We start from the raw sequence: 25,337 nt of genomic DNA, 5'->3' as shown, positions 1-25,337 counted from the left end.
CACTAGGTCGAGGGAGAGAGGGTCAGAGTGGGAAATGGAACAGATATGGTCATGGGCTCTTTCAACTATGCTGGAAGGAAAACCATGGTTGAGGAAGCGAGCTGTACTGGTGCGGAAGGTGGTGTTATTAGAGCAGATGCAGCAAAGAATCTGGGCAAAGGAGTTGTGAAATCACTCCAGGTGACTCCACTGCAGGGAGTTGCAATCTTTCACCATATTGGCCAGCTGCCCTTACAGGTTCTATCTTTGGACCTTTAATTTGTAATGATGTGGTTGTGGACCGGTCTCTCGGACAACCACCGAGGATGTGCAGTAGTCTGCAGTCTCCACTATCTCCGTTCCTTGCACTGGTGATCACTGTTGTGGCCACAGGTTGGGTACAGCACTGTCATTGTCCACACCTGTTTGATGTGGTTAAACTGATTCGCCACAACCTAGGATTAGCACGACGCCCTCACTCTTCACTGGTGCACCTTACAAGAGACATCAAGAGTCCCTCTGGACTCAGTGCTGCTCCACTAAAGCTCAGCAAGCAGCAAGGCAATACAAATGCTGGAGAAACAAACAATCTGCTGGAGGAAACTCAGCGGGTCAGGCAGCATCTGTGGAGGGAAATGGACAGTCGACGTTTCAGGTTGAGACCCTTCAACTGGACTGAATACAAATGCTAAGTCTGTCATGCTTGAAATCAGAAAGATAACATTTTCCTGCTTCTGGTACCATTACCCAGCCGCCAAAGGACCCTTCCCACTGTGGTTACAATACCTCTAATATACAATGAAACTATACAAGGAATGTTAACATTTTTTTTAACATTAGGACTAAACTGAGAGCAATAGCATTTAATTTCTGAAAGTGACAAACAAATAGCCAGTTCAGATTTAATGAGTAAACTTGGCAATTTCAAGCTTGCAGCATGGCCTCCCCTTGAAGGCAGCGAGAACCAGAGTCAGACCAGGAACACTGTGCACGCCCCCTATCTTCAAATGCACCTGCCCACCAGTCACATAGAGCTGGTGAATTTACCCCTCTGCTTCCCCAAGCGCAAGGGTTAGTTACACTTCATTCAGTCACCACGGGAAGGAAATAACACTCCAAACCAATATAACAGAAAGATGCACAATGCATAGCTTGTGCAATGCTCTTAAATTCATTAATTCCAATTGCTCCCGTTAGTGGTAGTAGTAGTAATAGCAGCAGTCTACATCTCCAATACACATCTCTGGATGTGTCCCAAGTTTGGAGGGACGTCATTTCACAGTATAGGTGGCCTAGTCTTTCAGATGATTCCCACACTTCCCCGAAGCCAATGACAACACTGTGGTCATTTCGTGAAGGCCTATCCTCCACCAAATTAACATTGCACTTGTGCATCCCATCCAACCCAGCCTGACAATGTCAGAACGTTCGGCTTATGTCAGTTTCTGTGGGTGAGGTCTGATCATGCACACACCTCCGAGGGCGACGTCCTCTGCTGCTCCCTCCAGACCAGCCCCTCTCCCACTGTCAATATTTCTTCTTTTTGGATTTGTGCTTCTTGTAGGTGTGTTTGCTGAAGCCCTGGAACTTGTGGCTTCTGCCGTCACTGTCACTGTCCGACTCCACGCTCCTGCCTCCTCCACTGTCGCGACCGTTCCCCTGGTCTGGGTCCCACGACGGCCAGCTGTCCTGTGCAGGAGGGCAGGGCCTGGCCATAAAGTTCTGCAGCTGACTGAAGTGGGGTACCTGAGGCACCGGGGCTCCAATCTGTTGTGAAACTGCCTGGTAGTACTGCTGCTGCTGTTGAAGCATCTGGGAGTTCAAGTGGTACTGCTGCAGTGCGTAAGAGCTCATCTGAAAAGAAAAATGGACTGCCTTCAGAGCAATAAACCTGTTGATATCTCCCCATCCCACTCCCCATCCCTGCCCTTCCCTTCCTCCCAGAGGAACCGGGTCACGCTCGAGTGCTCGCATCTGTCCTGATCAGCTAGCCCTCCTCCACAAGCACGGTTGGCAACCATCAACCCGTTCTAAAACCATAGGGGACATCACACAGTCAGAGTCATAGAGTCAGAGTTATACAGCAAGGAAACAGTCCCTTCAGCCCAACTCGTCCATGCCAACCAAGCTGCCTAACTGACCAAGTCCCATTTGCCTTTGTTTGGCCCACATCCCTCTTAACCTTTTCTCTTCCTGCAGGCACGGTAGCATAGCAGCTAGCGTAACTCTTTCACAGCGCCAGCGACCCGGGTTCAATTCCAGCCGCTGTCTGTAAGGAGTTTGTACGTTCTCCCCGTGTCTGCATGGGTTTCCTCCGGGTGCTCCGGTTTCCTCCCACATTCCAAAGACGTATGGGTTAGGAAGTTGTGGACGTGCTATGTTAGCGCCAGAAGTGTGGTGACACTTGCGGGCTGCCCCCAGAACACTCTACACAAAAGATGCATTTCACTCTGTGTTTCAATGTACATGTGACTAATAAAGATATCGTATCGTATCAACATCTGACTGATGAAGGCAAGAGTGCCAAAAACCTTCTTTACCACCCTGTCTACTTGTGCTGCCATTTTCAGGGAAGTATATACTTGCACCCCCAGGTCTCTCTGTCCCACAACACTCCCCAGGGCCCTACCAATTACCATCCAAGTCCTGCCCTGGTTTGTCTTACCAAAAGTTCAACATCTCAAATTAAACTCCATCTGCCATTCCTCGGCCCACTGGCCCAGTTGATCAAGATCCTGTTGTAATCTTAGGTAGCCTTCTTCACTGTTGTTTCGGCAATGATAGAGAGTGATTAATAGGAAGGTGAGGTGTCAGCCATAGAGCCAAGGGACTGGTGCTCAGTGACTGCGGAATCTCTGCAAATGCAATGCCATGGCCAATCCTTAAGCACATTGCACGTATTAGAGCGTACCGTGCAGCCTGCAAGGACATGGAGTCAGACAGCAGAGAATAGGCCCTCTGACCCACCATGTCCATGCTGACCATTGTACTTGTCTATACCAGAGGACAGTCAAGTAAGCTGAATTATTACGGAGCCCTGAAGAATGACAAAGAAAAGCAGTTGCATTTATACAGTGCCTACCAGACATGCCAAAGCCGATGGTGTACTCTGGGATGAGAAAACAAGATGCTGGAAAAACTCTTATTTAAATCTAGATTCCAGCATCTGCAGTCCTTTGTTTCTCTGGTGTACTTTGGGAAATACGGCAGACAATTTGTGCCCACCAAGCTCCCACACACAGGAATACGACAATGTCTACCTGTGAGTTTCTGCAACTGGCTAACCCTGAGACAAGGCACACACTGTCTGACATTGGGTGGGTACAGCTGGCTCGGAGGTGTGGTGGGAAAGGGAGGGGTGAGGGAGAGGAGGTCCTTCCTCTTGTAGAACTGCAGAGCTCACTCCAAAGCACCCAGGGCCTCAACAATTTTCATCAATGACCGGAGAGTTTCCCAGCACAGAAGCAGCCCCTGAGGGCCTACCTGTTTATATTGAACAAGTTGGCCCAGCTCTGATTTTAAAGTTTTACCTCTTGCTCAAACCCATTCACCAGGGGTGGTAGCTTCTCTCCAGTTGCCCTTTCAAAGGGTTTCATTAAGCTTCCCCTTAACTTCCACTCAAATGAGTACAGCCCAGCCCGTTAGATGTCTTTAACTCTCTCAGCCCTCAGATCATCCTGGTGAATCCGAGCTAGACCACCGACTCACCCCTCCGTCTGAGCCTCAGGCCCAGAACTGAACAATATTACTCTAGACAGGGTCTTAACAGTGTCCCGTACAGTGGAAGCATCACTTCCAGCTCTTGGCACACCAGCACTCCCTCTCCCCACCATCCCAAACCTCACCCCTGAGGTAGCCAATAATTCCATAGTAGTTATAGATAGAGAGATACAGCATGGAAACGGGCCCTTCGACCCAACATGCCTATGCCAACCATCAAGTACTCATCTATATTAATCCCATTCACCAGCCTACTGTGCTCTGGCAATTCAAGTGCTTGTCCAGATGCTTTTCGAGAAGTCTCTTAAATATCACACAGAACAGTACAGCACAGGAACAGGCCCTTCGGCCCACCACGTCTGTGCCAACCATGATGCCAGCGCGCATCCGCCTGCATGTGGTTTGTATCAATTCCCTGCCTGTTCGTGTGTCTATCCAAATGTCTCTTAAAGGTCTCTTAAACGTTGCTATTGTATCTGCTTCGCCCACCTCCCCTGGCAGCCTGTACCAGGCACCCACCACTCTCAAGGTAAAAAAAAACTTGCCTCGTAAATCTCCTTTAAACTTTCCCCTTCTCACCTTAAACCTATGCCCTCTAGTATTTGACATTTCCACCCTGGGAAAAAGGCCCTGTCGATGCCTCTCATAATTTTATAAACTTCTATCAAGTCACCCCTCAACCTCCGACATTCCAGAGAAAACAATCCAAGTTTGTCCAACCTCTCTATATAACTAATACTCTCTGATCCAGGCAACACCCTGGTGAACTTCTGCACTCTCTCCAAAGTCTCCACATCCTTCCTGTGATGCAGTGACCAGAACTGTACACAATATTCCAAATGTGGCCTGACCGAAGTTTTATACAGCTGCAACATGACTTCCTGACTTTTATACTCATTACCCCAAACTGATGAAAGGAAGCATGCCGTACGCTTTCTTTACCACCCTATCTACTTGTGTTGCCACTTTCAGGGAGCTATGGCCTTACACCCCAAGATCCCTCTGTACATCAATGCTTCTAAGAGTCCTGCCATTTACTGTATACTTTCCCCTTACATTTGACCTCCCACAGTGCAACACCTCATACTTGTCTGGATTAAACTCCATCTGCCATTTTTCTGCCCACATTTCCAACTGATCTGTATCCTGCTGAATCCTTTGACAAATTTCCTCACTATCCACAATGTCACCAAGTTTTGTGTTGTCTGCAAACTTACTAATCAGCTCACCTATATTTTTGTCCATATCATCGAAATACATCACAAACAAAAGAGGTCCCAGCACTGATCCTTGTGACCACTGGTCACAGACCTATAATCAGAATATTGTAGGAGTTCCAAGTAAAAGCATAGCAGATTCTTGGAAGGTGTAGCTGAGTTTAATGTAACATTTAAAGTTATGGTCAGCAGATTGACAGGACCTTGTAAATATGCTTTAAACAAGATCTAGTTAACTTACTGAAAGGGCTGGTAATGGAGGCAGATACGATAGAGGTGTATAAGAGGCTCTTAGATAGGCACATGAATGTGCAGAGAATGGAGGGATATGGACATTGTGTAGGCAGAAGTAGGCTTTTAATTACTAGTTTAATTAGTTTGGCACAACATCGTGGGCTGAAGGGCCCGTTCCTGTGCTGTACTGTGTTCTGTGTCCCCCATGACCACTTTGATCACTTTGCACTAAAATGGACTTTGTTTTTGTTTTGTTCTATTTGTGTTCTTTCTTGTAAAAATTGTGTATACTTTATGTTTTTCTTGTGAATGCTGCTTATCTGATGCTCTGTGCCTGTGATGCTGCTACCAGTAAGTTTTTCATTGCACCGGTGCACACATGGACTTGTGCAGATGACAATAAACCCGACTGTGACACTATTCATTTCCACTCTTACTGCTTCTGTATTATTCCATTCTGATTGAAACCACCAGTCATGGTTTAATTTACTAACCTGCACCTCTACAGTCCTTTCCATCTAACTCAAACATTCACCACAACGAGACATATATGACCATCAGTTCTGCTCTCTGACTGTCCAACCCCAGAGCCTACCACACTGGATTTGGCATTTTGCCCTCCATGGATTTACACATCCTATCAGTTGTGTAAGCAGTCTACAATCCATGTCCGCCTCTGCCTCCTAAATCATCTTTAGATGTCGTGGTCTAATGCAAATCTGCTTCAATAAAAACAGATTCATTTATTGGGGGGGGGGGGGGGGCAGCGCGGGGCGGTGGTGGGAGTTTAAAGGCGATGTGAGGGGAAGGTCTTTGTTACACAGACAGTAGAAGGTACCTGGAATGGGTTACCAGGGGTAGCAGTGAAAGCAGGCAGTTTGCAGGAGTTTAACAGGCTTTTAGATAGACACCTGAATATGAAGGGAATGGAGGGATGTGGATGATACACAGGAGGAGGACATTTAGTATAAACTGGCATCAAGATCGGCACAACATCGTGGGCCAAATGGCCTGTCCAGTGCTGTACTGTCCTATGTTATATTTTTAAAAATAAAAGCAGTATTTAAATCTCATAAGCAACAAAATACTGCTGAACAGTACCTGCCACAGTCTAAACTACTGTGAGTCACCATTTTTCCTAAAGATTATTCGGCTTTATTGCTGTAAAAAGGAATGCACTTGAGTAACATATTGCATATACATGGTTTAATTTACTTTCAAAATAATGCCATCTCTGAGAAGAACTGTAGCCTAACTAAAATAGTGTATCCTCTGACTTACCAATAGGAGCATCACTTAGGTTCTTCTAGTATACACTATGTAAAAATGGTACAAGTCCATACATTTTGTCCATCACACTCCAGTCGTAACACTTTGTTATAGAGGCAAAACAAGCTTCAAAAGATAAAAGGTAAGTTAGCCAACTAACAATGATTGCTTCTGACCCAGAAGCTGAAACAGACCAGTATTTTCCAATCCTCACTTCCCTCACACGATGGAACTCACGTTTACCTTCCGGTGTATAGAACATAGACCAGTACAGCATGGGATTGTTGCCATTCAGCCCACGATGTTGTGCCGATCTTGATGCCAATTTATACCAAATGTCCTCCCTCCTGTGCATCATCCACATCCCTCCATTCCCTTCAGATTCATGTGTCTACCTGAAAGCCTCTGAAAGTCCACCAAGCTGCCTGCTTCCACTGCTACCCCTGGTAACCCACTCCAGGCACCTACCACTCTCTGCATAAAAAACTTGCCCCTCACGTCGCCTTTAAACTTCCCCCTCTAATCTTAAAAAGCTTGTCCTCAGATGTTTGACATTCCTACCCTGGGGAAAAGACTCTGTCTACCCTATCTATGCCTCTCATAATTTAAAAAACCTCTATCCGGTCCCCCCTCGGCCTCCGACACTCTAAGGAGAACAACCCAAGTTCGTCCAAACTCTCCTTACAGATCATACTCTCCAATCCAGGCAGCATCCTGGTGAAGTTCTTCTGCACCCTCTCCACAGTCTCCGCATCCTTCCTATAATGGGCTGACCAGAACTCCAAGTGTGGTCTGACTGAAGTTTTATACAGCTGCAGCATGACTTCCTTACTCTTGTACTCAACACCCCCTACCAATGAAGGCAAGCATGCCTTACGCCTTCCTTACCACCTTATCCACTTGCATAGCTACTTTCAGTGAACTGTGGACCTGGACCCCAAGATCCTTCTGTACTTCAATGCTATTAAGGGGCCTACCATTTACTGTACACTTTCTCCTTTTATTTGACCTCCCAAAGTGCAACACCTCACACTTGCCTCGATTAAACTCCATCTGCCACTTCTCTGCCCATATCTGTAACTGATCTATATCCCGCTGTATTCTTTGATTTATGTTTACTCAATGACTGGTAAATGTTGTGGTCTTGTCTGGTCCTCTCTACTACACAGAACAGTACAGCACAGGAACAGGCCCTTCGTTACACTATGTCTGTGCTGACCACGACGCCAATTTTAAACTACACGTCTGCCTGCATGTGGTCCATATCCCTCCATTCCCTGCCTTGTTCATGTGTCTGTCTAAATGCTTCTTAAGCATTGCTATCATAACTGCGTCCACCACCTCCCCGGGAGCATGTTCAGGGTTCGCTCTTGGTAAACTTCAGCTCATCCAAAAATCTCTGACTTTTGGTCTAACGTGCACTGCCCATTACCCCCACAGTCACTGACCAAACCAGCTCCCAAGCACACGTATGTTCCTTGTTCACCGAATGGAAATGTTGAAAGAACTGAGTTTATTGTTCAAAGTAAATTGACATTGGTTTTAAAATTCCCACCCTTGTTTGCAAGTTCCTTCGTGATTTCACCTCTTGAAAGAGAGTTGGGCAGGTACATGGATCAGAAAGGTTCAGAGGGATGTGGGCCAAACATAGATAAGTGGGACCAGTTTAGATGGGCATCTTCGTTGGCATGGACAAGTTGGGCTGAAGGGTCTGCTTCCATGCTGTATGACCCTTCTCATCTCCCTTCTTCCCACTAAGGCAGTCCTTAAAATAGAGCTGTATAGTACAGATCAGTACAACATCTACAGCTTTGACCAAGCCTCAAGTCATTAACTGCCACTTTTGATAAATAACTATTCCGAGATGTATCAGCATGTTTTACTATGCTGAAGTTATTAATGTCAGCTGCTGGAGATCGATAATTCCAAGCTCCTGCACAAGTTTGAGTCTCAGGAGTCCCTTCGCTATGATGTAAGTTATTGATGTCTGCTGCTATTGACAATGCTGGTCCACCTCGACATCAGAGTGAGGTAGTGTGCATCTCACTGGAAACACTCTGCATGTTGAATTGACAAATTCCCCCTTCCCAATTTGCAATTTCTTTTGATCTTAGCTTTGTGTTTCTTTCCTCCAGCACCCCCATCCCACCCTCAGACTCTGGCTGGGCCTTCTCTGCACTTTATTTTAAACCCAGGGGCTGAAGGCAAGTTAAATGAAGAAACAACAAACAAACTGCTGGAAGAACTCAGCAGGTCGAGCAGCACCTGTGGGGGGAAAAGGAACGGTCGACGTTTTGGGCATCAGGACCGCAACGAAGAAACCCGGTGCAAAGTGAAAGGAAGCCTGAGGGAGCAAAGGAAATGCTTAGGGAGGAATTGTAAAGAGAGGAGACTCTGTGCTGGGTCTTGGTTTCAAAACAGATGAATGGAGAAGGTATGTTCTGACATCTGGCAGTGCAGAAGGTCTCAGGTTCAAAACCCACTTCAGAGACTTGAGCAGAAAATTCTCAGCTAATACTCCAGAGTATGAGTGTCTCTCTGGTGAGGTTTTAAACAAAGGTCCCACTCATTCAAAGAGAAGAAAGTTCTTCCCAGTGTTTTGAATTCAAAGTTGTTCCCTCACTCATCATCACAGAATACCTAGCCACTATTCATAGCTGGTTGTGGGAGCATGTGTACACAAATGGTTGTCTACATTACAACAGCAAATAGATCAGTGATACTTTGCCAGCTGTAAAGCTTTGAAATGTCTGAAAGGCAGTATATAAATTCAACATCTTTCTTACAAGCCCAGATTACATGCTTGTTTCTCTTAGGTGGGACTGACAAAGAACGAACCCTATCACCAAGGAAACAAGGTTCTATGAATGAAAAATTAACCATTCACCATTTTTGCCCTTCTCTGAGGCTGAACAACCAGCTGTGCATGTTCTTGTGCCTGGCTTCTAACTCTCCCCAGTTCCTAATATAAAATTTTCATCCTTCACTCTCTCTCATCCCACTCTTTGCAGCCTTAGTCATCTCCAGAAACCTCCAATCCACTGGATCTGGGCTTATGCTTTTCCTTTGGTCTGGCAATGAGGGCGATTCAGCTTCAGACTGTGAAATCCTCTGAATCCTCTCCATCACATCCTCCATGTTTAAAGACTTTCTGTCCAACCTACTTCTCTGATCATCCCTCTCTGAAGGGCCTTGGCAAGTTTCTCCATTAAAGTTTGGATTATAAATGGAACATCGTGTAAGAAATATAGCCAGTGGAGCCGAAACTGGATGGCTGCCCACAAACTAAGGCTTCAGACCAGATAGCCTTCCGGTGTCCAAAGCAGAGAGCTTACTAACTTCGTGCCCACTTTGAAGGCGTACTCACTATAGCTTGCCAATAGTAGGGGTCAGGACTGCTGAAGCTGTTGTTCATAGAGTATGGTGGAGTTAGAAACAGCGAAGAACTTGGTCCATCTTGGAATTGAGGGCTCCTAAAGCAATACAGAGAACACATTATCAGGAGACATAACTAGGCCTGCATTCTTCCAAGATTTTAAAACTGTCATTTTACTTTTCAAATTCCTCCCTGATCTTCATGCCATCCACTCCCTTTCTCTGTAAACTCCGCAAGAAATTGCAGCGAGTTGTGAACGCAGCCCAGTCCATCACGCAGACCAACTTCCCCTCCATTGACTCCATCTACACTTTCCACTGCTTCGGGAAAGTAGCCAACATGATCAAGGACCCCTCCCACCCAGGTCATTCTCTCTTCTCCTCTTTACTGTCTGGCAGAAGATACAAAGCTTGAGAACACGCACCACCAGGCTCAAGGACAGCATCTATCCTGCTGTTATCAGACTCTTGAACGGACCTCTCATACACTAAAAGATGAACTCATGATCTCCCAACCTATCCTGTTGTAGCCCTTGCACCTTATTACCTCCCTGCACTTTCTCTGTAACCGTAACACTTCATTCTGCATTCTGTTTTCTTTTTACTACCACGATGTACTTATGTATGGAATGATCTGTCTGGATGGCATGCAAACAAAAGCTTTTCACTGTATCTTGGTACATGTGACAATAATAAACCAATACCCCCCAATATACTCCTCCTGCCCTTCGATCCCCCAAATCTGAATTTGCCGGTTCCTGTGTTTTCTCAGCCCAGACATTCAACCGTGTGAGACATCACACCGAAAATTGACAGCACGTGTGCACAGACCTGACTAACCTTCCATTCAATCAATCATGAAGGTTTCCACATACCTGGAGTTGTCTTGTGGTGCCCGACACAGAGTGCTGTCTGCTCCCAGGTATGGCACACTTGGGTCTGCTGTATGGGAGCTTCCTGAAATACATACACACACATACCTGTTCTGTTACCTTCTCATAACAGTACATTTTTCCTGAACCGATTAATGACGATGCTTCAAAATAGCTTTGGCCTTGAGGTTTTAATTCTGTACAATGCATTTCATGCTCCACATTCTTAATCCATCTCAAACTGCCCCACCTACCAATGCAGCCCCGTTGGGGTGTCTTTTCTCTAATGTGCAGATCAGCCTGTAATTTTATACTAAAGATAAGATTTCTTTGTTCCCTTTATGTAATAGCTTTTGAAGGAATTCAGAGACTTCAAAGACCTTCAGAATTGCAGTCAGCCTATGGGTGGACTCCTCAGATACATGCGGGAGGTGGATGCACAACACAGCACAGGAACAGAGTCTTTGGCCCACAATGTCTGCACCGAACATGATGCCAAATTAAACTTCTGCCTGCACATGATCCACATCCCTCCATTCCTTGCATGTTCACGTGCCTGTCTAAAAGCCTCTTAAACACCACTATCGTATCTGCCTCCACCACCGCCCCTGGCAGCCCGTCCCAGACACCCACCATTCTGTGTAAAAAAAAAACTTGCCTCACACACCTCCTTGAGACTTTCCCCCTCTCACCTTAAAGCTATGCCATCTAGAATTGGACATTTCTACCATTGGAAAAAGATTCTGACTGTCTACCATATATATGCCTCTCATCATTTTTATTAGTTCTATCAGGTCTCCCCTCAGCCTCGGCCGTTCCAGAGAAAACAACCCAAGTTTTTCCAACCTCTCCTTACAGCACATGCCCTCTAATCCAAGCAGTGTTGTGGTAAACCTCTTCTGCACCCTCTCCAAAGCCTCCACACCATTCCTGTAATGGGGCAACCAGAACCACACACAATACTCCAAGTACAGCCTGACCAAAGTTTTATACAGCTGCAAAATGACTTCCTGACTCTTATACTTAATGCCCTGACCAATGAAGGCAAGCATGCCGTATGCCTTCTTTATGACTCTATCAACTTGTGATGCCAGCAACTGTTCTTGAATGAAAACTGTTCCTCTGAAAAGGGAAACACCATGTTTTCTCTAAATACCACAATGGAGATTTTAGGGGTGGAGGTGGAGTCAAAAATCATTCTCTGTCTATGCATCAAACACAAAATGTCAAAGCGCACACACACCATCCTCCCTTCCAAAATTCAGACCCTCTACCTTCAAGAGAAAAAAAAATTGGAAGCAGATATCGTCACGTATTTAACATGACACAGAGGATAAATTTTTATCCAAAAACTCATTAAAAAGTCAGCAGCACAAACTCACTCCATGAACTGACAACAAGTTGTTCGTTAAGTGACGTACCAGAACGATACTGCAGATTCAATGGTCTACCGTATAATCGGATCCCATTTAGCAAGGTGATGGCATATGGCACCGACTCTGTGTGCTTGAAGCAAACGAACCCATAGGTCTTCTGTCTGCCATCCTTATCTTTGGCTATGTGCACCTTGGTTAACGGACCAGCCTGCAATCACACAAAAGCACCAGTCGTAAGCTTTACTCAACTTAATGCTGCTCCATACCAGAATTAGAATCATAGAAACCTGCAGCACAGAGAGCATCCAGTCCACTGAGCTCTCCACCTAGTCCCACACTTTCCCCCACATCCTGCAAGTATTTCCCTTCTGACTTTATTATGAGTTTGCTTCTGAAAGTTACTGTTGTTATTCAGTTTCAATACCCGCTTCCACTCAAGTAGTGGGAGGTAGAAACATGAATGGGTTTTACACAGCAAGTGCTCCTTAGAATGGCAGCTTTGTGATCAATAGTCACAGACTTGGCTAAAGAACTAGAAGCAATAGAAGGAAACAACTTTTTGTTTTCATTCCATAATCTGCAGCCCTTAGTTGTCTCCAGTTATTTCAGAAGGAAAGTATCCCACATTCTGCCTGGATACTCTATAACCCAACAGCATGAACAATGAATTCTCCAATTTCAGGTAGACTACTCCTCCTCCTCTGTTCCCTTTCCTTCTGATCTATCTTGGTACACACGCACACACCCTCTTTCCAAACCACAGCCTACCTCCCCTCCAGCTCCCTATTACCTGCTTTTTTTTCCTGTCCCTCCCACCTAACCCATCTGCCTATCATCAGTCTTACCACTGGGTCCCATACCCTGGCCCCCACTGTTCCTATCTTCCCACTTTTCCTCATTTGGTTCCATTCTTCATCTTACTTTCTTATCAGATTCCATCATTTGTTGTCTCCACCTATCACCTCCCAGTCTCTGTCACTATCTCCACCCTTACCCCTCCACCTGACTCCATCTGCCAATCAATGCCTCTTTACCTGGATCCACCTATCGCTTGCCAGCTCTTTCTCCACCTCTTCCCCCTCACCTCTCTATACCGGTTATCTCCTCTCTATCTATTAGTCCAGCTGAAGGGTCTGGACCCGAAATGTCGACTGTCCATCTCCCTCCACAGATGCTGCCTGACCCGCTGAGTTCATCCAGCTCCAGGCTCTAGCATCTGTAGTCTCGTGTCTCCTTTGTTTTACACAGTGAGTTATTGTGACCGGGAATGGTCGTGGAAGCAGGTTCAACATTTATTTGTTCGCAAATGTGGATATTTCTGACAATATCAGAGTATGCTGCCCATCCCGAACTGCCCCTGACCTGAGGAGACAATTAAGAGTCAACCACGAGCGGTAACTTTAAAAAAAGGGAATTTACAGGGCTAAGGTGAGCTGGAATATTTGAATAGTTCTGCCAAGAGAAGGTGGTAAGGCGCCCTTCTGTACTAAGAACACAAGAAACAGATTTAGAAGGTGACCCTCAAGCCTACACTTCCAACTGACCCTACAGGGTGTTTCTTTAGGCTGTGTAGATAATTCTTGCTCTTGAATCTTATATTCCTATATTTCAACAACAACCTCCATTTATAAAGTTCCTTTAACACTTCAAATCAATCCAAAGTGCTTCACCACAGCTTTACCAACATTTGAAGCTGAGCACATTAGGTCAGGTGAGAAAAAGCTTGGATAAAGGGGCAGTTTTAAGGATCATCTTAAGAAGAGATCAGCAAGAGCAGTCAGCTGGGAATTTCACAAGTCGGGGCTCTGGCAGCTAGAGGCTGCCAGTGGTGGAAGTGATAGAAATTGGGTCTGATCAAGAGGCCAGAATTGGAAGAGCACAGAGGGCTTGGAGGGTCATAGGGCTGGGGATATTACAGAGACAGAGCGGGGCTTTAAACAGGGGTGAATTTTCAAATCCAGGTGTTCTTAACTGAGATCCAACATAAGAAGTTGGAATTGGTTTATTATTGTCACTTGTACCAAGGTACAGTGAAAACCTTATCTTGCATACCATTCGTACAGATCAATTCATTACACAGTGCAACGAGGTAGTACAAGGGAAAACAATAACAGAATGCAGAATAAAGTGTTACAGTTACAGAGAAAGTGCAGTGCAGGCAGACAATAAGGTGCAAGGTCATAACGAGGTAGATTGTGAGGTCAGAGTCCATCTTATCGTACCAGGGAACTGTTCAATAGTCTTATAACAGCGGGATAGAAGCTGTCCTTGAGCCTGGTGGTAGGTGCTTTCAGACTTCTATATCTTCTGCCTGATGGGAGAGGGGAGAAGAGAGAATGTCCAGGGTGGGTGGGGTATTTGATTATGCTGGCTGCTTTACCGAGGCAGCAAGAAGTAGAGGTCAGTGGGACGGCAGTGTTTAATTGTTATCAAATAACGTTCAAGCTGCCTCACAGCACCAAAGACCCAGGTTCAATCCAGAGCTCCAGTGTTGACTGTGTGGAGTTTGCATTTACTCCCTGTGACTTTGTGGGTTTCCCCCCAGTGTTTGGGTTTCCACCCACATCACAAAGGTCTGTGGCTTGGTCGGTTAATTAGCCATTGAGCTGCCTCCACTGTGCAGGGGAGTGGTAGAATCCAAGCAGAGTTGACAAGGACATGGGGAGAATTTAATCCAGACAAGTGTGAGGTAATGCATTTTGGGATGTATACAGTAAACGGCAGGGAACTCAGGAGTGTTGATGTACAGAGGGACCTTGGGGTGCAAGTTCATAGTTTCCTGAAAATGGTGACACAGGAGGATAGGGTAGTGAAGACGGCATTCAGCATGCTTGACTTTGTAGGCTGAATCATTGAGTATAAGAGTTGGGACATCATGTTGCAACTTTACAAAACACTGGTCAGACTGCACTTGGAGTACTGTGTACAGTTCTGGTCACCACACTACAGGAAGGATGTGGTAGCTATAGAGTGCAGAAGAGATTCATCAGGATGTTGCCTGGAATGGAGGGCTTTACATACAAAGAGAGATTGGATAGGTTAGGTTTATTCTCACTGGAACATAGGAGGTTGAGAGATGACCTTATAGAGGTTTACAAAATTATGAGGGGCATAGACAGGGTAGATAGTTAGAGGCCTTTTCCCAGTGTGGGGGGGGGGGGTCTAAAACTAGAGGGCACAAATTTAAGGTGATAAGGAAGGAATTTAAAGGAGATCTGAGAGGCAGGTTTTTCCACAGAGGGTGGTGGGTACATGCAACAAGCTGCCAGAGGAAGTGGTACAGGAAGATACTTTTACAATGTTTAAAAGGCACATGGAGAGATACTTGGATGGGAGAGGAGAAGAGGGATATGGGTCTACTGTAGGCAAAGAGAATTAACGTCAATAGGCATCATGATGGCATGGACAAGATGGGCCGAAAGGCCCATTTCTGTCCTGTATGACTCTTTACCACTTTAATAAAAGATGGGATTAATGTAGGAATAGTATAAATGGGTGGTTGATGGTCCTCAAGGACACAGTGGGCTGAAGGGCCTGTTTCTGTGTTGTATCTCTCTGTAACTTATTCTGAGGGAATACCGTGGATAGGTCCGCACGGACTACAGATCCAATTTCCTGCGTTTGGCCCACATCCCTCCAAGCCTTGCCACTCTGTGTACCTATCCAAGTGCTTCTTAAATGCTACCATTGTACCTGCCTCACCCACTTCCTCTGGCAGCTCATTCCATGTACTCACCACCCGCTGCATGAGAAAGTTGCCCCTCAGATCCCTTTTAAATCTTTCCCCTCTTACCTTAAACCTATGACCCCTAGTTTTGGACTCCCCTACCCTGGGGAAAAGACTGTTACCATCCACTTTATCTATGCCTCTCATAATTTTAAACCTTCTATAAGGTCGTCTCTCATTCACTTACAGCACAGAAACAGGCCACTTGCCCTTCTAGTCCTGGCCCAATAAAAGGATTCCCTGCCTTCTTCACCTACTTAAACATCAGCATATTCTTCTATCCCTCTCACCCACATAGGTTTATTCCCCTTCAATCTCTGTTATTTGCTTTGTCTACACAGTGGGACAGAGCTTCACATTCATCTCACTCTCTGGGTAAAGATGCATCAATCAGTGACCATTTTGTGTTCCCCAAATTCTAGTTAAATCTTTGGCTAGCCCTTCTTATGAGCTGCTGTCCACAACAATGTCAACCATCTGGATTTCAGCTGGGCACTCTGGAATTAAAAAGTGAACTATGATGAAATTCCTAAAAAAGTTAACGGGACTCTGATGAAGATTGAACTTCATAACCTCAGAACATCCTAAGGCACTTTCCAGCCAGTGAAGTTACGTTTGAAGTAAAGCCACCTCTGTAACACAGAATAAACAATGGCCAATTTGGGGATAGCAAGCTCCTGCAAACAGCAATGGGAAAACGGACAAAATCTGTTCCTCGGTGATGTAGACTGCAGATAACTTTTGGATCCAGGAAATGGAAGAGAATTCCCCGGGACTTCTACAAAATAGTACCACATCCAACTAAGAATGCCGGAGAATGCATCAATTTGTCCTTACTTGCAGGACAAGTACAGGAGGCTATTTGGCCCTTTTGGACCCATGCAGGCTCCTAGCAGAGCAATCCCATTACCTGTAGTCTGGTAATTTATTCTCTCTTGCATTTCCAGCAACTCCCCTTTGATTCTTTAACCACTTACATTAAGGGATAATTTAACCTGCCAGTACACCTTTGGGAAGTTGAGAGGAAACCAGAGCACCCGGGACAAACCCAAACAATCACAGGAAGAACAATGCAAACTCCACACAGACAGCACCCGAGGTCAGCCTCAAACCCAGACTGCTGGAGCTGTGGGGAAGCAAGGAGGAGCACTGCTCCACTGAATGAGCACCGTCACATCTGAAGGATACCCATCTCTGACAATGCAGCACTCAACTCTCTGGAGTGGTACTCCAACCCAGAACCTTTGGATTCAGAAACAAGAGCATCTCATTTTGAGTCATAGCTGACTGCTACGTGGGCTCGCCAAACACCAGAACTGAAGTAGTAACCCCAAAATCAACTTTTGATTCCAGCCTAAATGTGATATTCAGCAGTCATTTGATAATCATTGTACTTTACTTGCTGATAGGATGCCACAGAGAGCAGGCAATAACTTATCATGGATGAAAACACAAAAGGAATTAATGGGTTGCCAGGATGCAAGCAATGGGAAGTATGACAGTTACTTCTGAGTGATCTGAGGGGTAAGTTTTTCACACAGAGAGAGGTTGATATCTGGAACTCGCTGCCAGAGAAGGGGGTGGAGTCAGATACAGTCACTGCGTGTAAGAGACTTTCAGACAGACACTTAAACAGGATATGGTCCTAATGTGGGCAAATGGGATCAGTGTTGATGGGTAAAAAGGTCAGCATGGGCATTGTGGGCCGAAGGGCCTGTTGTACCCTTCCGTGGCTCTAGGGTTGCTGATGATACAAAGCTAGGTGGGAAAGTGAGGATGCAGAGTCTACAAAGCAATATAAACAGGTTGAGTGAATAAGCAAGGTAACAGATGGAGTGCTTGAGGGAAAACATGACATGGTTTAATTTGGTGAGTATAGAAGAGTATTTTTAAAAGGAATGAGTGGGTGTCTAATGGGCAGAGGTTTAGTGTGAGGGACAAGAGGTTTTGAACGAGCACAGAGCTCATTCAGACTACGCCCCAGGGTTCTGAAGGAAATCACTGAAGAGATTGTGGAGGCATTGGTAGTGATCTTTCAAGAATCACTAGATTCAGGAATGGTTCCAGAGGACTGGAAAATTGCAAATGTCACTCCACTCTTTAAGAAGGGAGGGAGGCAAAAGACAGGAAATTATCGGCCAGTTAGCCTGACTTCAGTGGTTGGTAAGATGTTAGAGTCCATTATTAAGGATGAGGTTTCGGGGTACTCGGAAGCTCATGATAAAATAGGCTGAAGTCAGCATGGTTTCCTTAAGGGGAGATCTTGCCTGACAAATCTGCTGGAATTCTTTGAGGAAGTAACTGGCAGGATAGACAAAGGAGAGTCTGTGGATGCTGTCTACTTGGTTTTTCAGAAGGCCTTTGACAAGGTGCCGCACATGAGGCTGCTAAACAAGTTAGGAGCCCATGGTATTACAGCAAAGGTACCAGCATGGATAGAACTTTGGCTGACTGGCAGAAGGCAAAGAGTGGGAATAAAGGGGGCCTTTTCTGGTTGGCTGCCGGCGATTGGTAACGTTCCGCAGGAGTCGGTGTTGGGTCCGCTACTTTTCACGTTATATGTTAACGATCTGGATGACGGAATTGATGGCTTTGTGGCCAAGTTTGCAGATGATACAAAGACAGGTGGAGGGGCAGGTGGTGTTGAGGAAGCAGGGAGTCTGCAGAAGGACTTGGACAGGTTGGGAGAATGGGCAAAGAAGTGGCAGATGGAATACAGCGTAGGGAAGTGTACGGTCATGCACTTTGGCAGAAAGAATAAAGGCGTAGATTTATTTTCCAAATGGGGAGCGAATTCAGAAATCGGAGGTGCAAAGGGACCTGGGAGTCCTAGTGCAGGATTCCCTAAAGGTTCACTTGCAGGTTGAGTCAGTAGTAAGGAAGGCAAATGCAATGTTAGCATTCATTTCAAGAGGACTAGAATATAAAGGCAAGGATGTACTGCTGAGGCTTTATAAGGTGTTGGTCAGACCACATTTGGAATATTGTGAGCAGTTTTGGGCCCCATATCTAAGGAAGGATGTGCTGGCATTGGAGAGAATCCAGAGGAGGTTTACAAGAATGATCCCAGGAACGAAAGGGTTAATGTATGAGGAGCGTTTGATGTCTCTGGGCCTGTTCTTGCTGGAGTTTAGAAGGATGAGGGGGGTTCTCAGTGAAACCTACCAAATATTGAAAGGCCTGGATAGGGTGGACGTGGAGAGGATGTTTCCAGTAGTGGGAGAGTCTAGGACCAGAGGGCACTTTAGAATTCCGTTTAGAACAGATGAGGAGTTTCTTCAGCCTGGGGGTGGTGAATCTGTGGAATTCATGGCCACAGATGGCTGTGGAGGCCAAGTCATTGGGTGTATTTAAAGCGGAGGTTGATATGTTCTTGATTAGTAAGGGCGTCAAAGGTTACGGGGAGAAGGCAGGAGAATGGGGTTGAGAGGGAAGAATAAATCAGCCATGATCAAATGGCGGAGCAGACTCGATGGGCCGAATGGCCTAATTCTGCTCCTATGCCTTATGGTCCTTAGAGGGGATCCAAGGAAGAATTTCTTTGCACCCAGAGGGTGTTTGGAATCTGGAACGCACTGCTTGAGGGGGTGGTGGATGCAGAGACTCTCACACCATTTAAGTATTTGGACATGGACTTCAATAACCAAGTCATGGTGGACTAAGAACAAAGTGCTGGTAAATGGGACTGCAGGCTGAAGCTCCCTGGTCTGGCAGCTCCTGAAGTCCGGCGTGGTTTGAATCTGGCACCATTAGTTTACAGAGCGGCCACCAGGGTGGCTGCATTAGTGTTTTATATTAGCAACATTTTTCTGTATTAGCAAAATGCAAAACACAGAATAAAAATTTGCTCTTAAAGAATTTATGTGAAAAAAATAAAAACAAAATGTACACTGGCCGTCCCTAGTTAACAAACGGGTTCCACTTTTACAGACGTCCATAAGTCGATTTTGTCCAGAGGTCAGAAAATACACAAAGAGCTCCCCAGTACTGTGGTTCAATTGCAGGCAGGAGCAGCAGTAGGAATGTTTGAATGTGCTGTAGAGGAGAGCTGACCTTGCAGCTTTTAAGGCAGGAGGTGGAGTAAAGTGGTCTGACTGGCTAATTTCTGAAGACGACAGCCAATAAAAAGAAGGCAAGGTAAGGTGGAGCGGCCATTGTCAGGAGTGGCAGTGTTACTGTTGTAACAGGCATGGAAGGGGATGTTTCCACACTGTATGACTTTGACAGTATTGTAATAAATGGCATCAAACACAGACAAGTTCTCAGTTCTGGTCGCCTCACTACAGGAAGGATGTGGAAGCCATAGAAAGGGTGCAGAGGAGATTTACAAGGATGCTGCCTGGAATGCGGAGCATGCCTTATGAAAGCAGGTTAAGGGAACTCGGCCTTTTCTCCTTGGAGCGACGGAGGATTGGGGGGGGGGGGGGGACCTGATAGAGGTGTATAAGATGATGAGAGGTATTGATCGAGTAGATATTCAGAGGCTTTTCCCCAGGGCTGAAATGGTGGCCACAAGAGGACACAGGTTTAAGGTGCTGGGGAGTAGGTATAGAGGAGATGTCAGGGGTAAGTTTTTTACTCAGAGAGTGGTGAGTGTGTGGAATGGGCTGCCGGCAATGGTGGTGGAGGCTGATACGATAGGGTCTTTTAAGAGACCGTTAGATAGGTACATGGAGCTGAGAAAAATAGAGGGCTATGGGTAAGCCTAGTAATTTCTAGCATAGGGATATGTTCGGCACAGCTTTGTAGGCCGAAGGGCCTGAATTGTGCTGTAATTGTTCTATGTTTTCTAAGACGGATAAGGAAGAACAACTACTAAAAGCAGAGAGAGGGAACGAGTAATGCTGTTCATAGTAACAAACGTGCGTACATATGTCCGACTTTTGAATTTAATCATATTATGGGAGCTGGTTCATATGTAGGGGTGTCTACAAGTCAGGTGTTCTTAACCAGGGGGACAGCCTGTACAGAGAACTGAACTGGTTTACTGAGGTTTAGAGCGGGAGATCGCTTAAGGAATTTGCTTTGGAAGCTGACAAGGCAATCTCTTCTATTGATTCCTGCAGTTGCAGCAGTGGGAAGCCACTTAAGGGTTGTGCAGTGTGATCTGGCAAGGCTAGGAGTAAGACATATTTTGATGTAGGGGGTTCTCAGGGCAATTTTTGTGCTCTGGCACCGGTCAGGTCCCAAGGATGCTGGACGAGAGAGTTTCAACCTGTGGTACAGATGTGTACTCAATGGTCGACACGAACACGGTGAACTGAAGCGTCTGTTTCTGTCCTGCGCGATTCTATGACAAAAGTTAACATGTGGGTACAAGAAGAAATTAGGAAGACAAATGGATGTTATTCTTAATCACAAAGTGCTAGAATATAAAAATATCACTCCAATTGTACAGGGATTTGGCAAGTCCACACCTGGAACACTGTGACATAAGAGATTCTGCAGATGCTGGATTCTGGAGCAACACACACAAAATACTGGAGGAACTCAGCAGGTCAGGCAGCATCTGTGGAGGGAAATAAACAGCCGACGTTTCGAGTCGAGTACAGTTCTGGGCCTCCTTACTTAAGGCAGGTTCCTGGGACGTCCTGTAAAGAGATATCGATTACAATAGGCTTAGGAGCATAGACGAATGTGAGGTGATCTCATTGGGACATGTAACAATCTGATAAGCTGTATCCTCTTGCTGAACAATCGGCAACTGTCCTCAAGATAAATTATAGAATCACTCCAGCATGGGAGGAGGGCATTTGGTCCGTCCATTCTATGCTGACCGACAGTCAAGCAACCTCACCAGACCTGTGTCCTTGCTCCTTCTCCACAACCCTGCAAACTACTCACTTCCAAGTGGCCACCCAATTCCTCTTTGGAAGTCCCAATTGACCATTTCTATCACTTCAAAAGAACTACAGATGTCTGGACACAAGAGAATCCAATCACATAGATGCCATGGCCAGGAAAGCACCTCCTCTACTTCCTCAGGAGGCTATAGAAATTCGGCACATAAAAACCCATTTTCAATCAAAGCATCCTATCCGGATGCATCACAGCTTGGTATGGCAACTGCAGAGAGTTGTGGACACAGCTCAGCACATCACGGAAACCAGCCTCCCCTCCGTGGACTCTGTCTACACTTCTCGCTGCCTCGGTAAAGCAGCCGACATAATCAAAAACCCCTCCCACCCTGAATATTCTGCCTTTTCTCTCCTACCCCCCAAAAGCAAATACCACCAGGCTCAAGGACAGCTTTATACTCACCACACTCCATGTCAAAAAGTTGCCCCCCAACATCCCTTTTAAACCTTTCCCCTCTCACCCTAAATCTATGCCCCTTAATTTTGGACTCCCCTACCCTGGGGAAAAGACTATTACCTTATCCACCTTATCTCTGCCTCTCATTCTCCTGTGTCCCAAGGAATAAAGACCTCGCCTGGCCGACCTCTCCCTATAACTCAGCCCCTCGAGTCCTGACAACATCACCATAAATCCTCTCTTCACTCGTTCCAGTTTAACCACGTCTTTCGTATAACAGGGTGACCAAAACTGAACCCAGTACTCCAAGTGCGGCCTCACCGATAACATACAACTGCAACATAATGTCCCTACTCCAATACTAAATGCCCTGACTGATGAAGGCCAGCGTACTAAACACCTTTTTCAGCACCCTGTCGATCTGTGACGTCACTTTCAATGAACTATACACTTGTACTCTTAGGTTCCTCTGTTCCATTACACTCCCTAGTGCCCTGCCATTCACAGTACAAGTCCTACGCTGGTTTGACTTTCCAAAATGCATCACCTCACACTTATCTGTATTGGAATCCATTCAGCACTCCTGGGAACACCAGCACGTGCAGGTTCCTCGGAGGTGCACAGTGCTGAGGCTCATCACCACCTTCCCGGACAGTTAGGGATGGGAATACATGACGACCTTGTCTGGGATGCACAGACATTGTTAATACAAGGCCCCAAGCCCTGGGACTGATGGATAGAACTTTAACAACTTTGTCCGATGTGCCACCCTGCACCCAACAGCACTCACCAACAGCTTCACACAACTGAACACCTCCATGCAAAGGATTCTCCAAAGTAGAGACTTGCAGTGATTACAACTGCATCAGGAATCGCTTCCTCCACCTCGGCCACAGAAACTGGCCCTTCAACCCATCAGATCCGTGCCAACCATTTGCCCATCTACACTCCGCCTCTTTCCTTCTGTACCTGGCCTATCTGAGCATCCGTCAGTGTGCTCCAGATATCATAACTGTAGCACTTTATTCCACATTCTGTTATGCAAGGTGAGTGGCAGGGGGTGGGGGGTTGGGGGTGAGGGGGGGGGGTTGGGGGTGAGGGGGGGGGGTGGGGGGTGAGGGGGGGGTAGGGGGTGAGTGGGGTGGAGGGTAGAGGGTGAGTGGGGGGTAGGGGGTAAGCGGGGTGGGTGAGAGGGGTGTTGGGGGTGTTAGAGGGTGGGATGGAGGATTAGAGGGGGAGGGAAGAGAAGAGGTTAGAGAGGTGGAGGGGGTGAGGGAGCTGAGGTGGATGGGGAGGTTAGAGAGGTGGAGGGGGAGGGAGGGGATATGGGGAGAGGGGGAGAGGTAGGGGCGAGAGGTGGGGGAGGGGGGATAGGGGGAGGGGGGGAGGGGGGATAGGGGGAGGGGGGGAGAGGGGGGGAGGGGGGGAGAGGGGGGGAGGGGGGGAGAGGGGGAGGGGGGGAGAGGGGGAGAGGGGGGAGAGGGGGGGAGGGGGGGAGGGGGGAGAGGGGGGGAGGGGGGGAGGGGGGGAGGGGGGGGGGGGGGGGAGGGGGGGGAGGGGGGGAGAGGGGGGGGAGGGGGGGAGGGGGGGAGAGGGGGGGAGGGGGGGGGAGGGGGGGAGGGGGGGGGAGGGGGGGGAGGGGGGGGGAGGGGGGGAGGGGGGGGGAGGGGAGGAGGGGAGAGGAGGGGGGAGAGGAAGGGGAGGAGGGGGAGGGGGAGGGGGGGGAGGGGAGGGGGAGGGGGGGAGGGGGAGGGGAGGGGGAGGGGGGTAGGGGGAGGGGAGAGTCGGGGGGAGGGGGAGGGGAGGGGGAGGGGAGGGGGGGAGGGGGAGGGGGAGGGGAGGGGGGGAGGGGGAGGGGGAGGGGAGGGGGAGGGGGGGAGGGGGAGGGGGAGGGGAGGGGGAGGGGGGGAGGGGAGGGGGAGGGGAGAAGGGGGGTGGATGAGCGGAGGGAGGGATGAGGGGGGAGGAGCTGGGATGGGGAGGGGCTGTCCGTACCCCGGGGGAGGGGGAGCCCCCGCTGTCCGTACCCCGGGGGAGGGGGAGCCCCCGCTGTCCGTACCCCGGGGGAGGGGGAGCCCCCGCTGTCCGTACCCCGGGGGAGGGGGGGCCCCCGCTGTCCGTACCCCGGGGGAGGGGGGGCCCCCGCTGTCCGTACCCCGGGGGAGGGGGGGCCCCCGCTGTCCGTACCCCGGGGGAGGGGGGGCCCCCGCTGTCCGTACCCCGGGGGAGGGGGGGCCCCCGCTGTCCGTACCCCGGGGGAGGGGGAGCCCCCGCTGTCCGTACCCCGGGGGAGGGGGGGCCCCCGCCGTGTCCGACCCGCCCACCTGCAGAAAGAGCTCGAACAGGATCTCCTCCCGGGCGCCGCTGTCCAGGTTGCCCACAAATATCGTCCGGTCCGCCTCGTCCTGTTTACTCATCCCCGCGGCTGCGGCCCAGCCCGAGCCCGAGCCCGCCACTCCTCTTCAGGCCCAGTCGCGCCGCCTCACGCCGGGGGACTCCGCAGTCCGTCGGCGCTGGGCCCGGGGCCGCCGTCGGTGCGAGCGGACGACTGACGCTGACACCCTCCCGGCCCACAGGGGGCGGTGGGGATCCCTGCGGCGGTGACGCCCTCCCGGCCCACAGGGGGCGGTGGGGGTCCCTCTGGCACTGACGCCCTCCCGGCCCACAGGGGGCGGTGGGGATCCCTGCGGCGGTGACGCCCTCCCGGCCCACAGGGGGCGGTGGGGGTCCCTCTGGCACTGACGCCCTCCCGGCCCACAGGGGGCGGTGGGGGTCCCTCTGGCACTGACGCCCTCCCGGCCCACAGGGGGCGGTGGGGGTCCCTGCGGCGGTGACGCCCTCCCGGCCCACAGGGGGCGGTGGGGGTCCCTCTGGCACTGACGCCCTCCCGGCCCACAGGGGGCGGTGGGGGTCCCTCTGGCACTGACGCCCTCCCGGCCCACAGGGGGCGGTGGGGGTCCCTGCGGCGGTGACGCCCTCCCGGCCCACAGGGGGCGGTGGGGGTCCCTCTGGCACTGACGCCCTCCCGGCCCACAGGGGGCGGTGGGGGTCCCTCTGGCACTGACGCCCTCCCGGCCCACAGGGGGCGGTGGGGGTCCCTGCGGCGGTGACGCCCTCCGGGCCCACAGGGGGCGGTGGGGGTCCCTCTGGCACTGACGCCCTCCCGGCCCACAGGGGGCGGTGGGGGTCCCTGCGGCACTGACGCCCTCCCGGCCCACAGGGGGCGGTGGGGGTCCCTCTGGCACTGACGCCCTCCCGGCCCACAGGGGGCGGTGGGGGTCCCTCTGGCACTGACGCCCTCCGGGCCCACAGG

General features: G+C 48.8%; 1 protein-coding gene across 1 annotated transcript; it reads right to left on the bottom strand.

Moving 5' to 3' along the window:
- Positions 1-803: 803 nt before the first annotated feature.
- LOC127570050 (splicing regulator RBM11-like) lies at positions 804-24,542 on the bottom strand. The gene is made up of 5 exons (XM_052015285.1): positions 24,349-24,542; positions 12,088-12,250; positions 10,670-10,751; positions 9,787-9,892; positions 804-1,833 (listed from the first exon to the last, which is right to left on the bottom strand). The coding sequence occupies exons 1-5, from the start codon at positions 24,439-24,441 to the stop codon at positions 1,507-1,509; spliced, it is 771 nt and encodes a 256-aa protein (XP_051871245.1). The 5' UTR covers positions 24,442-24,542; the 3' UTR covers positions 804-1,506.
- Between the last annotated feature and the right edge of the window lie 795 nt (positions 24,543-25,337).

Source organism: Pristis pectinata, chromosome 4, assembly GCF_009764475.1.
Source record: "Pristis pectinata isolate sPriPec2 chromosome 4, sPriPec2.1.pri, whole genome shotgun sequence".
NCBI classification, from domain to species: domain Eukaryota; kingdom Metazoa; phylum Chordata; class Chondrichthyes; order Rhinopristiformes; family Pristidae; genus Pristis; species Pristis pectinata.
This window is presented reverse-complemented; position numbering and strand designations above follow the sequence as displayed.